Source organism: Tinamus guttatus, unplaced genomic scaffold (genome assembly GCF_059628265.1).
Source record: "Tinamus guttatus ecotype Peru unplaced genomic scaffold, ASM5962826v1 Tinamus_guttatus_pri_ptg000293l, whole genome shotgun sequence".
NCBI classification, from domain to species: domain Eukaryota; kingdom Metazoa; phylum Chordata; class Aves; order Tinamiformes; family Tinamidae; genus Tinamus; species Tinamus guttatus.
The window spans coordinates 1841747-1854349 of NW_028288827.1; the positions used below are offsets into that span (position 1 = coordinate 1841747).

Below are 12603 nucleotides of genomic sequence, written 5' to 3' on the forward strand. Positions count from 1 at the left end.
CATTGTTTATTTTTCCCCCCACAGTTTTCAGCACAAGAGCACAATTATGAGAAATTGATTTTGTACTTCTCCCTCCCAATACCACCTGCGACGAAACAAACCAAAATCTGTATATGCTCGCCTTCCCCCGCACTGATCCATTTCTGCTGTTAAAAAACAAAAACAGCAACAAAAAACCCTAAATAGACAGAGTTTTATCAAATTTAATTTATGTTACTTTTACATAAACAATACCATGCCTTTAGTTTCCACAGTATAAGCATGCGAGATCCTCCAGTAATCAGATGATTAAGAAATCCACAAATCTTGACAAGAAAATTACTTAGTAAGTCCTTTTCCTCCGGGATGACCAACATGGCAACAGCGGGTTGTTCATTTCTATCTATACATAAAATGTTTCTTTAATCTAAGAAAAATATTAAGATGATGTTACACAAACTTGTACCTAATAAGTAGTCACTAAAAGGGCAGGCTGCCAAGGTTAACAAGCAAATTTAATTTGCTTGCTAGGTATAAAGATTTGTCAAGAATATTAATATAAGAGCTTTCCTGGAAGAACAAGTGCAAAAAAATGGAAGCACTCTAATCTTCAGTCTACACAAACCTGACCTACTTAAATGAATCACAAGAGGCTGGCCTTTGAACTAATGCTGAACAAAAACAAAAACGACAACGGCTTATACACTACAACATGAATTTAGAGGAATTTCTTCCTCCCTTTTCTTACACCAAAGAAAATGGATGCCTGAACTACTGTTTAAATTTCAGGTAAAAAGAAAAGTAAGACATTCTTGAAGCAGAATAAAAAATTCCTGTGTCAAGCACTGGAATTTTCTGAGGTTCATACATTTTACTAGCATACAACCTGCAAGGTTAGGATCTGTATATCAAGCAGTAACTTCATTTGAAAGGGTGCAGTATCTCAAACAATCATTTTGAAATAACTGCATCTTAAAAAAAAAAAAAAACAAAAAACAAAACCAAACAAAAGTAAGTGTCTAAGTGCTTAGGAGTATCCCTACAGATACGGAAGTTTCCTGAGAGTTAATTGCCAAAAAGTCCTCCAACAAGAGAAAAACGATGGTTTTAATCTAGTACAAATAGATTCCAACAAGCTACAAGAAGACCATCACACAACTGAATTCATGCCGGCAAAGAATCGGGCCTGTAACTGTCTAGCTCCTTTAATGCAATTACCTGAAGCAAAAACATTGACTTATCTGTTGACAGACGCAATCCTCACAAATAAGTTTAGACTATAAAATATTAACTTAGAACAACAAAAAAAAAAAATCCTTAATAGCAAAATGAGGCCATGGAACACTTATGGAAAGGAGAGTATTTCCATTTCAGTACAGTTCAGAAACATTTTACTATTTCTAATCTACCCCACAAAATATCGGGACAAAGTTAAATAAAAGGGTTGACAAAAGGAGAAAAAAAGTAAATGAAAGTAATTTAATACTAGAGTGCTTTTTCCCGTATAATATTTTTATTGTGCAAGTGTCATAAAACAACTTGTCATCTAACAAACCAGCACATTTTTACCCATGGACAGGTTTTTCAGTTTGTTCAAGAATAGACATTCCACAACCTCTCTGGGCATCCTATTCCAGTGTTCAGTTACTCCCATAACACAGTGATTTTCTTATGGCTAAGTGGAATCTTCGTGTTTCAGTTTGTGCCTATTATTCTGTCACTGGACCTCACTGACAAGAGGCTGGCTCAGTTTCCTTTACCCTCTCCCCTCACGTAGTTACCCCCATTGCTGAGATCCCCCTGTGCCACCGCCCCAGGCTGAGCAAACCCAGCTCCCTCAGCCTAGGACCGATGCTCCAGTCCCTTCAGCATCTTCTTTCTACAGACACTGACTGTTCCTACAGACTCTGTGGTCGCACGTTGAGGACAAATGAGACAAATAGTATACATGTACACCAGCCCAGCCCTGACCTTTAATACCAAACTTGAAAGCATGCAGATAGGCACCACCAAGGAAGTGCTGTACAGACATTACAAGTCTGCCAAAACTCAGTGAAATAAGTGGGATTAAAAAAGTAGAAAATGCAAAATGGAAAATAAGGCCTTCACATTTAGAAAGCGTTTACCTCATTTCATTCACTTGTCTAATGAGCTCTTCTTGAGTTTTTACAAGCTGATCGATCTCTTGCTGAGAAATCTGGACAGGGAAGGGAGTAGTTAAAAAACAAAATCAACATATCTTGGAAAAAGCAATAGATAAGGCTTTTGAAATTAGATTGAGCTATCAATCTTGGTCTATTTTGGAATTCACCTGTCCTTGTTGATCTGAAACACCAGCTCCTCTTCTGGTAAACTCCTCTGTCACGGCAGAGACGTATCTCCTCTGCTCATCCAGAATCATATCCAACTGCCTATTAAGCTGTTTGATTTCAAGATGAATCCGATTCTGTCCCTCAAAGATTTGCCTCAGTTCACGATCACTCACAGTTTCAAAAAGATCATCCGCTATGAAGAAAAAAGAATGGGAAGTTTTTTATATGTGTGTACATATATATAAAATATGTACATGCATTCCTCATACGTTGCAATTTACAATTTTTCTTCTGCCTTACAAGTTTCCACACAGATTTACCTTCTCCCAGCAAGTTTATACACTACTACTGCAGTGGCTATTTATCATCATTGTCAAGGCTAAGATGACCAATAGGGACTGAAAAGAGAAAGCCACACACATCCAAATCCAGACTCCACCATACAGAGTTCCTATTCTAATAGGCAGATAGGTTGAAATGTTGTTGTTATTAGGGAGACAGCTATGTTTGCATAAATTAGTATCCTATTAACTGTCTCTCAGATTAGATCTGTAGGTATGAAGTGACAAACATTTAAAAAAAAAAAAAAAAAAAAAGTGGCTTGATATAAGGACATGACTGGACACATTTGTGTTCCTCATATGTGTATTAGCATTAAGCAGCCTGGGGATTGGTGCCGAACATACCCAGGCATCAGAAACTGATTAAACCTGCTCAAGAGCCAAGGAAGGAACACGTGGTGCCAACCGCCTTCGGCGCAACGCTTCAACCAGCCTCCCGCTCTTGGCGGGCTCCGCACGGAGTCTCGCGGTGCCCCGTGCTGCCCCGCACGGGCTCTCTGCGCGGGGGTATCCGCACGGCTGCTGCTGAGCAGGCGGCCCGGGGCACCCGCCTGAGCCCAGCCAGGACGTCCATGCTTGGTACCATAAAAAAATGTGTGTGCCTTTAAGTATGGCTAATTCAATCCACAAAAAAAAAAAAAAAAGCTAATCTTATTTGCGTTTCCATTAACATCTTCAAATAACACCCCCCCCACACGCAAAAAAAAATTGCTTAATCACCCTTTACAAAAGGCTACACGACCTCTCCCTCCTACAGTCCCATACAGATCCTTATCATTCTCTAAGTTTCTTTTCATTTTTTTCATTCTCCTTCCAGACATTACAAAGGCATGTTGTATTCTAGAAGGCACTTTGCACCAGAGTTTAAACAAGGTAAGTCAGTAGGAGCTTAGCAAGACTGGCATTTCACACTATCAGGCCCTAGCCTGGAAGGCCCTAGAAAGAATAAGTTTTACTTGACAACTGAAAAATTGCTCAATTAACTTGCCTGGCTGTCCTTGCACATCAGGATGTTCCTTCTGAAATTCCTCTTTCTTTTTATCCAATTCTTGCTGAAAGTGTTCAAACTCTTCTTGATACTTCTCCTTATCTTTTTGAGGAATTTCTGCATCCGGTGCCGGCTTTAATAAGTTATCAAAAAGAGAAAGACTTTTATTACTATCGATCATTAAAGCTCTCAAATACTCCTATATGACTCGTTCTCCATAAAGACTGTCTAGATTTCAGATTTGAAGAGAAATATCAGATTAGTGGAGCATATTAATATTAAGCTGAATTGAGGAATCAAAAGTTTCCATGGAGACTCATAGCTTTTTCCTGATGCATCACTTTCTGTGATCATAAAGAACTGAAGTTTAAAAGCATAGATGATGTTTAGCAGTACATAATTGTTCTAAAGGAATGAGAAGCTGATAGCAAAACAGATTAATTTCTCAAGTATACTGTAGAAAAGTATCCTTTTAGTTTGTTTCCCAAGTATTTTGTTTTAGTTTAACAGCAGGAATCACTTTGTTGACATGGTGTTGCTCCAATAATTCTAATCTTGAAAATATAACTAAAATGTTACTGGAAATATTAGTCTATTTTTCCAGAATATAGATGACAGTACAGATACATGGAGATAAATAAACAACCAAACACCCACACACAGAACAAAGCTAAGCAGAAATACACAATAACATATTTTAGTGATTGCATATAAAGATACTTACCACTTCTTTGCCAGGTTCAGTCAGCTGGAAGGTCAGGAAAGAAAGAACATCATGATCATCTATATTAAAAAAAGTACATTGAATAATTTGTTAATTGATACTGCCATGAGTTAAAGACACTACTTCTAATCATTCCCTTCAAATTCCAAAGTCAAGACTGTACTTGCAAGAGATCTTCAGCAAATAGCATCTTCCCAAAGTTCTTCTAAAAGTTCATGCAGTAGAGAATGAGACTGCACAAGGTCTCTGTCAGGACAAAGCACTTCTGCTCTGTCCAGGAAAAGACCTGAGCATCTCAATAATTCTGGTAATGGGTGAGGATTAGCTACTCCCTCATGGATCAAAAACAGTACAACAGACAAACATTATCAGAAAAAAAAATTTTTGCAACACTGTAAGTCTCAACACAGTTTGGCCCAATTCTGAATGTTTCCTCCATCTAGAAAATTGATCTCCACAGGTACTTAAGAGCTTTGAGGCAGAAGACTTAAGGCTTACATGCAAAACACAGCACACGTAGTAACATCACAGTGACAGCTGCATAGCTTGGAGAGTTGTTTGTCAGGTAGTAAAATGCAGTCAAATCACTTTATCTGTGCCAAACTTCTACTGTCAAGGTGGTCCGGGTTTCTGCTCTTATGCCAGGGACATTATTCCACATCAAATATTGCTGACAAGACTTTAACATCAATTGCTAAGCGGCATTTTACTAAAATCTTTAGATGGAAATACCTTTCATTAGTTTTGTAACTAATGCAGCACTCAGACAAAATTCAGTGCAAAGTTACATTACCTGCAAGTCCCCCTGTGGCTGCAGATATTCCAAAATATCCTTGTGATGGCAATATCATATCTTCTACTTTTGCACAAAATTCATAGTCTTCTTTATCTGGAGTAAAGCCATTGTTAATGAACACCTGAAAAGAAAGGCATATAAATTTTACTGCATAATTCCATTTGGGTTAATTACTATGGTAGAAAGCAAGAATTATTCATTTTCAAAAGTGCACTTTTAAAAAATAGAATACATAAGCTTGCCTTAAAAGTTTAAGGGGGAGAAGCTCAACATTTTCTATTTTTCACTTAAGGACATATATTACGCATACATAAAGTTCAGCAAGGCACACAGAGATACTCTTTTTAGACATAAGCAGAAGCAAAACTGAGCGGTGTGGAAAACTGACAAAATTCTAATATTGTCAACTTCGGTTCAAGAAGTTCTTGACTCACAGCTCACTGAAAGCTGGTCTGCCAGGGGTACATTTGTGCAGGATAGTGGCCAACACAGACATCTGGTCTAATCTAGTAGGGTCACTCTTAATGTTCTTACTTTGACTCTAAGCTTAAAAAAATTTGCTTTCTCCCCCAAATATATGGACAGAATTGCTAAGGTTGATGGCACTGTTTGGGTCACAAGTTCCTAGATAAAGCACCAAGAACAATGTATATATGCTTAAAAAGTCTCAAATTTTATTTTCATTCACGAGTAGCAAACAGCCAATACCATTACAACACAGTACAAGGTCCACGTTCTCTTACATGCCCTCATGTTTACTTTTAGAGAAACTTTTACTACAAAATGACAGACATGTTTTAATTGGCTAATAGCTGTGAATAGCATGTTTTCAGCAGATATCAAAAGCCAGAAAAGAAACATTTCTTTTTATAGCTCTCTTAGGGCCAGAAAAATACATGGCGCTGGGTTTTCAGGACAGCATTCACAACTGAAATCATTTTTAAGAAGTCCAGGGCACTCCTATACACTAGCTATTTCCTGTGTTTTGCAGTGGTCAAAACCCTGACATTTCTTGGAGGTGGGAAGCCCCAAATACCGAATTTAAGTCTATTGTCAATGAGCTTCATTTTTTAAAAACATTTTGGGAATCTCTTAAAAAAGAAGAAACAAAAAGCCAACAAAACACAGCTGACAGACTCAGCAACTCAGGCCAGCATGACAATACCGTTCTAATTCAGGGGGCACTTAGGAACAGATGCTGGCTTCAGGACACATGTATAGGCCAGTCAACAAGGAAGGGTCTAAGCACATATGAGAACACAAGCAGCACTGACTTGTAAGTAACAAGATACACACACACAGCAATACCTACCAAAACAGCCCAGGAAACTACAGGTTGCACTAGTATAAATAAAAGCCAGTCTAGTATTTGCAGCACTTTGCTCCCGTTTCAGAAATATTGCCATTATCTTAATAGGTTATTTGGGGTGTTGAAAGTTACAGTAATCGCACATTTAAACAGCTGAGAAACTTGAGTTATATATTATTTAAAGAGTACTTACAGTCAAGGTTTTTTGGTAGTATGTAATCTTTGCTCTAACAGGATAGGGCTTGTTACGAAAGTCCCTCTGACAGGATGCCAGTGCTTGTGTGGAACCATCACTACAAAAGAAAACAACCTGCATAAACCTACATCTTATAACTTATCACCTAAGACCAAAAAAAAAAAAAGGCAAGCATCACGGTCTCAGCAAGAAGCACCATGCTACCTTGCCCAGATGCAACTAGATGCAAAAAGCTATCCCACAACTGCAGTGAGCTCTTCCAAAGATTTGAGAACAAAAGCAGTAAGTTAGAACATCTCTTCTCAGGGAATCCACAGATGTTAATTCTCAATAAATGATTAACATGTCAATAAACCATCAGGAGACAAAATTAAATGAATATATTTTGCTAACAAAGAATCAGATTTTGTCTAGTCACTCTTAATACTAATTAGCAGCATGTGGATGCCAATAAGCAATAAATAGGCCAAAAATCTGTAACTTGATTTATCCAAGTTACCCTTAAGGACACAAATCATTTAAATATTCATCAGTTGCTCATTTCTGGGCTGCTACTGCCAAGACAGTGTTTCAATTAAAATAAAATCTCAAACTGAAGGAATGTGGATGAACAGCAACATTTTTTAAGGAATTATTACAAATTTTCTTTGAAGACAATCTATGCTTTCAGAATGCAGTTTCTCATTAGTACATACTAAATACTGGTACTCCTCTGCATGGAACAGATTAATATTAATTTGTGCAAAGAACATCTGGAGTTTCACATAATATTTCACTGCCCAAACCAAACATCCACCATTAAACTAACACAGAAAACAAACTTACTTCTGATGGTCATACAGAAGTTTTCCATTGTTGCCTACAAGAATCACACCAGGATTGTTTTTCTGTTTAAAAAAAAAAAAAGGAAGTTAAATCGTATGCAGTGAAAGCCTTCATATAAAGACATGGTGCTACAGAAACACTACAGATGTCTTAGTCCTATATAGTCTTAATGCATGTAAAGTAAAAGGACTGAAATAAACCTGTCGCACTGTGTACTTTGCAAAAAATCACTACAAGCCTTGTATAGTTAAGAGTGAAAAAAAAACTAATTAAGTTCATGGATATACTACTAATTACCATCACTTGATATGATTGATATCTATGAAATACATAGATATTAAAACCACAGTTAGGAAAAAAAATCATATCCAGTGAAGACATAGATCTTAAAATTATTGGAGTTAGTTAATCTGACTTTGGTTACTTTGGCACTCTGCTAACCTCACCATAATCTTTAGAAAACCCTGAAGAACTAAAACTCTTTTGAATACACCCCGAGTTGTATAAGTTGCTAGAAGGTGAGAACAAAGTAGTAACCATAGAATATAAATTCATATCTGGTTTCCTCCAAGCATTTAGGAAATGAACTCCGCTTTTTGCAGGAACTCCAGTTTTCAGAGCTAAACTTCCTTCCCCCTTCAAAACCTGCAAGTCTTCCACACAGAGAAATACATTGCTCCACTGCACAGATGGCAAGAGCTTAAGAAAAATAAGACTGACTTAAAAAAAAATTCAAGAAACAATGTAATTCTCAATTCACGGTGTTTGGTGTGAGGTGACTTTTTTTGCTTTAATGCTCTGAGAAACACAGCCACCACATTGTGTACCTTTATCACATATATTTTGGCAACATGAGAGAACAGAATTCTGGTATACAGATATACACCATGTTACTATGTTTTAAACATGACTTGAGAGTCAGCTTTAGTATCAGTCTTACCATCTCAGTGCTCCTTTAATACTTTATATTATCATCTTCTTACTGTTGATTTCAGTTTAACAATATCGAATTAAGTCAGAGCATACTTGCATATATTTTGCAAGAGGTGTGTACAAACAGTTTAATTTCAACACATTAATGAACAAAACACAAGCCTAATCTCTCTCAGAGAGAAGTAGACTGCTATTAACAAGAAGGATTCAATATTGATTGCCGGTGGACAGCCCAGTTCCGGTTGTGGATCATGTGTGGAAGGAAGATTTGAATTCTGCAAACATACAGAAGATCTTGAAAGCAACTACGGAATCCATCCAAAGCAGAGATGGAGTTCAAGTTTTTTTGCTTCCAAAAGAATACAGAAAGGAGAAAGAGGGTGAAAAAACAAAACAAACAAAAAAAGTAGCGTACACACACATCACACACACTGCCACAAGAGAAATAAATACAGAGATATAGTGAATTCATCTCAATACATGGGTTGTATGTACATCATACAGCTTTGGCAGGACCGGAAAAAGAAACATCTGCAGTTTTAAAACCAATGATGTCATGAGGGTGCTTGGCATTACTTGAGGAAGTGCTCTGGGTACTGTGTATTAGGTTGAGGGCCACATGAGGCTTCAAACATCATCCACTGAATACACTGAAAATAGTAGCAAGAATTTCTCCATATCAGGACTGAAGAAAATACCGAGAGGTCATTTAAATGTTGGAACTTGTGAGATGTTTTGAATTCGTGTCAAAAATAAAACAGGCAGGAGGTTGACTTCCGTTTTGCCCAGAAGTGACACATCATCACTTTTGAAAAAGAGTTTCACACCACAGTGACTAAATTTGTCATGAAGAGTTCCAGCCTTGTCAAAGCCTGGCAAGCAGTGCTGTCCACATGCAACTTAACGGACCCCATCTTTGGCCAGGGTCCATATTGATGACATGGATTGGAAATCAATAACAAGAATATGGCCAAAACATTCCAAAGCAAACCAAAACAGTACAGAAAGGAGGAGGCAAAACAAACAAAAAGTCAAACCAACTACATATCCTGGGTAAATTTAAGGAGTTTAATGATCATTTTAGATTGCTGGAAAATCAAAAATCCAAAGTGGGTATCTATCACAGTTTCTGAATTTTAGATTCAGAGGAGAAAGGGAAAAAAGTGGGGGGGGAGTGAACCCCCCACACAAAAATTTGTCATAGAACTGCTGAAGACAGATTTGCTTGAAGAAAGAGAGCATCCCTTAAAAAAAAGATACGAAAATTTGTATTTCCACAGTGGAAATACAACTCTTCCAAAGCATAAGCCTCTGGCTCTAACATTTCAGACTGTGCATGGACATTCTGAATTTCAGCTCGCACACACACCAAAGGTATTGTTCCTCCAAACCTAACAGGTTAATCTCCACTGTATGTTTATTTGCATGCTAGGCTTTAATTTCCAAACTTAACAATCAATTAAAAAAAAGTTTGGGGGAAGCCTAGTTCAAATTGTGTAAAATGGCATATTTTAATCTTTCTAAATAGGAGATAGGAATAAAAAGAGTAAAAAAAGACACCTTTTTTTTTTTCCATGAAGTTTCAAGTACAAAAAAAAAAAAAAAAGAAATTCATTTGCAATCTTTCAAGAAGTGTTTGCTTCCAACTAACCTTTCCATCGTTGTCAAAAGAATCAAAGAAGATTCCAATTCCATTCCACTGATCAGCTGCCCCAAAAACAGGACCTTCCAAACCTTGTTCTTCTGTAAACCAAATTGCCTATATATAGAAAGCAAGAGTCATAACTTAAAGAAGAAGCACGCTATAAAAGAGTGAATTTTAAGTTATACCAAATTCTTCATACCAGTCCATCAGCTCCAATGCGGCCTCTTCCTGTAACTCGAAATGTCACCTCAATTTCCCAGAACTCAAATATTGATTTGTTCTTTGTCCATACGGAACCTCTTTGGCTCTTCAGAGAGGTTGTGATGCGAATCTGATCTGCGCTTGGTATGGCATCTAGAAAGGAGAGAAACCAAATTACTCAAGGTAAGAGGAATGGCAATTGTCTGACCAGCCAACTAGTTAACTCTCTAAACCCACAGAGATTCCTGATATCGTCAGCTACGGAGTTGTTTTTAATATATACTTTATAATAGGTAATTCAAACACTTGGCAGTTTAAAATAGAAAAAAAAAAAAAGAACTCGATCTTATTTTTACCAGCATAATTATTACTGTTAGAGAGCTTATTCATCTGCCATATGGCACTAAAAGGCAGCTTTTAAACACACCACAGGTTCTGCTGCTAAGACAGCGGTTTCTCGGGTGCCGGGGCCGCAGGGGCCGCGCGGCACCGACACCTCAGCGCTCCCGCAGTGGGGGGCTCGCCCGGAGGGGCTGGCGGCCCCCCGAGCACCGCCAGTCCGGGAAGGCCGCGCCGACGAGCCGAAACCGGGCCGGACCGGGCTGGACCTGGCCGCCAGCGGCACCCAGAGCCCAAGGGCTCCCTCCCGCCGCAGCCGCCCGGCCCCACTTACTGCCCGTGTGCGCCCAGAAGGGCACGGTGCCATCCGCCTGCACCAGGTGCGGCCCCTTGAAGCTGTACTTGTACTCGAAGCGGCGGTGCGGAGAGCCGCCCTCCGCGCCCTCCGCCTGGCCGAGCGCGAGCGGCGCCCAGCCGAGCGCCAGCAGCAGCGCCGCGGCGACCAGGACCGCGCGACCGCCCCGCTGCGCGCGCGCCGCCATCTTGGCCGTGCTGCGCCCGCCGGGCAGCGCCAACAGGGCGCCGCCCGATTGGCCGCGCCGGGGGCGGGGCGGGGGGCGCGCGCGCCGCGCGGGGCGGGGCCTGCCGCGAGCCCCGCCCCTGCCGGCAGGTGCGCGCGCGGTGGGGTCTGCGCCCGGCGCGGTGGGGTCTGCGCCCGGCCCGTCGGGGCGCGGCGGGGCCTGACGCGGCCTCGCGGCCTTCCCGAGAGCGCGCGCCCCGCCCGCGCGGCGAGCGGGCCCTGCCCTCATAAAGACGAGGGTGATCTAGGGGTCGGTCAGCAGAGATGAAGTTTTGTTTTGTTTTAAACAACGCACTTGGGCAGGAGTTAAAGTTGAGCGGAATGCTCAAATTTATGTATTCATCAATAAGGGGATTTCCCCACAGTCTGGCTGAAGAGCAGGACAAAGGGAGGGGAGACTGAGCGGAGCCATGAGCGAGTAGGACAAAAAGAGCCATCCGCAAGGAGGTGGGGGCATTTACAAAAGAGGGAAATAGGGGAATTCCCCCACATTCTTCAGCAGGGGGGACAAAGGAGTTGGGTGGCCTTAGGTGAGAACAGATGGCAGGAGGCAGGAGTTCGGTGTAGGCGGCCGGGAAGGCGGTAGCTTCTGAGGACCTTGCCCAAAGGGGAAAAGGAGAGGGCGTCCCTAGCTCCGGAAATTAGGATAAACGGGGGGCTGCGTCCTCCAGCAATTTGAGAGACCCCACAGGGATATGCCCGGTGGACTCTCCCTTTATTCAAATAAAGTTTTAGGACTCCTCTGTCTCCTTTTTGGACATTCAGTTCCTGACAGTGAGATTTTCCACACAAAGTACAGACCTTAACACATTGACTTAGAAGGATACATTACCTTTCTCGATTACACAAAGCTTTGAGCAAATATACTGATCAGATGAGATATGCAAGCAAAATATTTCCAAGATAAAATTGAAAAGAACTTGTATAACAAAGTATTCTTGATCACTTAATGTTTGCTCATATGGAGAAAGAAGTATTTAATATTTTGATTTGCATGTTTTCCATACAACTATATAATATCTGTAAATAACAAAAACTTTTGTTTTTTACAGTGTATTTGTGGGAGATATTCAGGAAATTATTAGTCTTTCTTGACAGCTAACGAGACACAGAAAACTTCGCTTTTTTTCTATTCTCTAAAAATCCAATTGTAACTTTTCAGGTAAAGCTCTGGAGGTCACGTCAGGAGGACGCAGTGGAGCGTGCGCCAGCGAGGCGGGCAGAGCAGCGTGATGCCCTATCTGCACCACATGTTTGGCAGCCACTTTGGAGCACGGTAAAACAAAAGCAATGGCCTTGAAGCAAGCCTGTCTCTTACCGCCGCTAAACATAAACGGGTCTGAAATTCTACCACACAGAGGCAATAGTATAGAAGCAATTTCCAAACTAAGGGCACAGACGCTCTTATAACTTGATGATGTTTTATAATATTGTT

At 40.3% G+C, this 12603-nt stretch overlaps 1 protein-coding gene across 3 annotated transcripts in view; it reads right to left on the reverse strand.

Annotated features, from left to right (window-relative positions):
• The window catches only part of LMAN1 (lectin, mannose binding 1), a 35874-nt gene extending 24744 nt beyond the window's left edge, over positions 1 to 11130 (reverse strand). For all 3 annotated transcript variants that reach the window (XM_088527872.1, XM_088527871.1, XM_088527870.1), the window contains exons 1-10: positions 10923 to 11130; positions 10248 to 10402; positions 10055 to 10162; positions 7471 to 7532; positions 6643 to 6742; positions 5138 to 5261; positions 4345 to 4403; positions 3621 to 3753; positions 2291 to 2484; positions 2106 to 2176 (exon numbers count right to left, since the gene is read on the reverse strand). In XM_088527872.1, the coding sequence (XP_088383998.1) occupies positions 2106 to 2176; positions 2291 to 2484; positions 3621 to 3753; positions 4345 to 4403; positions 5138 to 5261; positions 6643 to 6742; positions 7471 to 7532; positions 10055 to 10162; positions 10248 to 10402; positions 10923 to 11130 (1214 nt within the window). The remainder of the gene's footprint in view (positions 1 to 2105; positions 2177 to 2290; positions 2485 to 3620; positions 3754 to 4344; positions 4404 to 5137; positions 5262 to 6642; positions 6743 to 7470; positions 7533 to 10054; positions 10163 to 10247; positions 10403 to 10922) is intronic.
• Positions 11131 to 12603: the final 1473 nt, after the last annotated feature.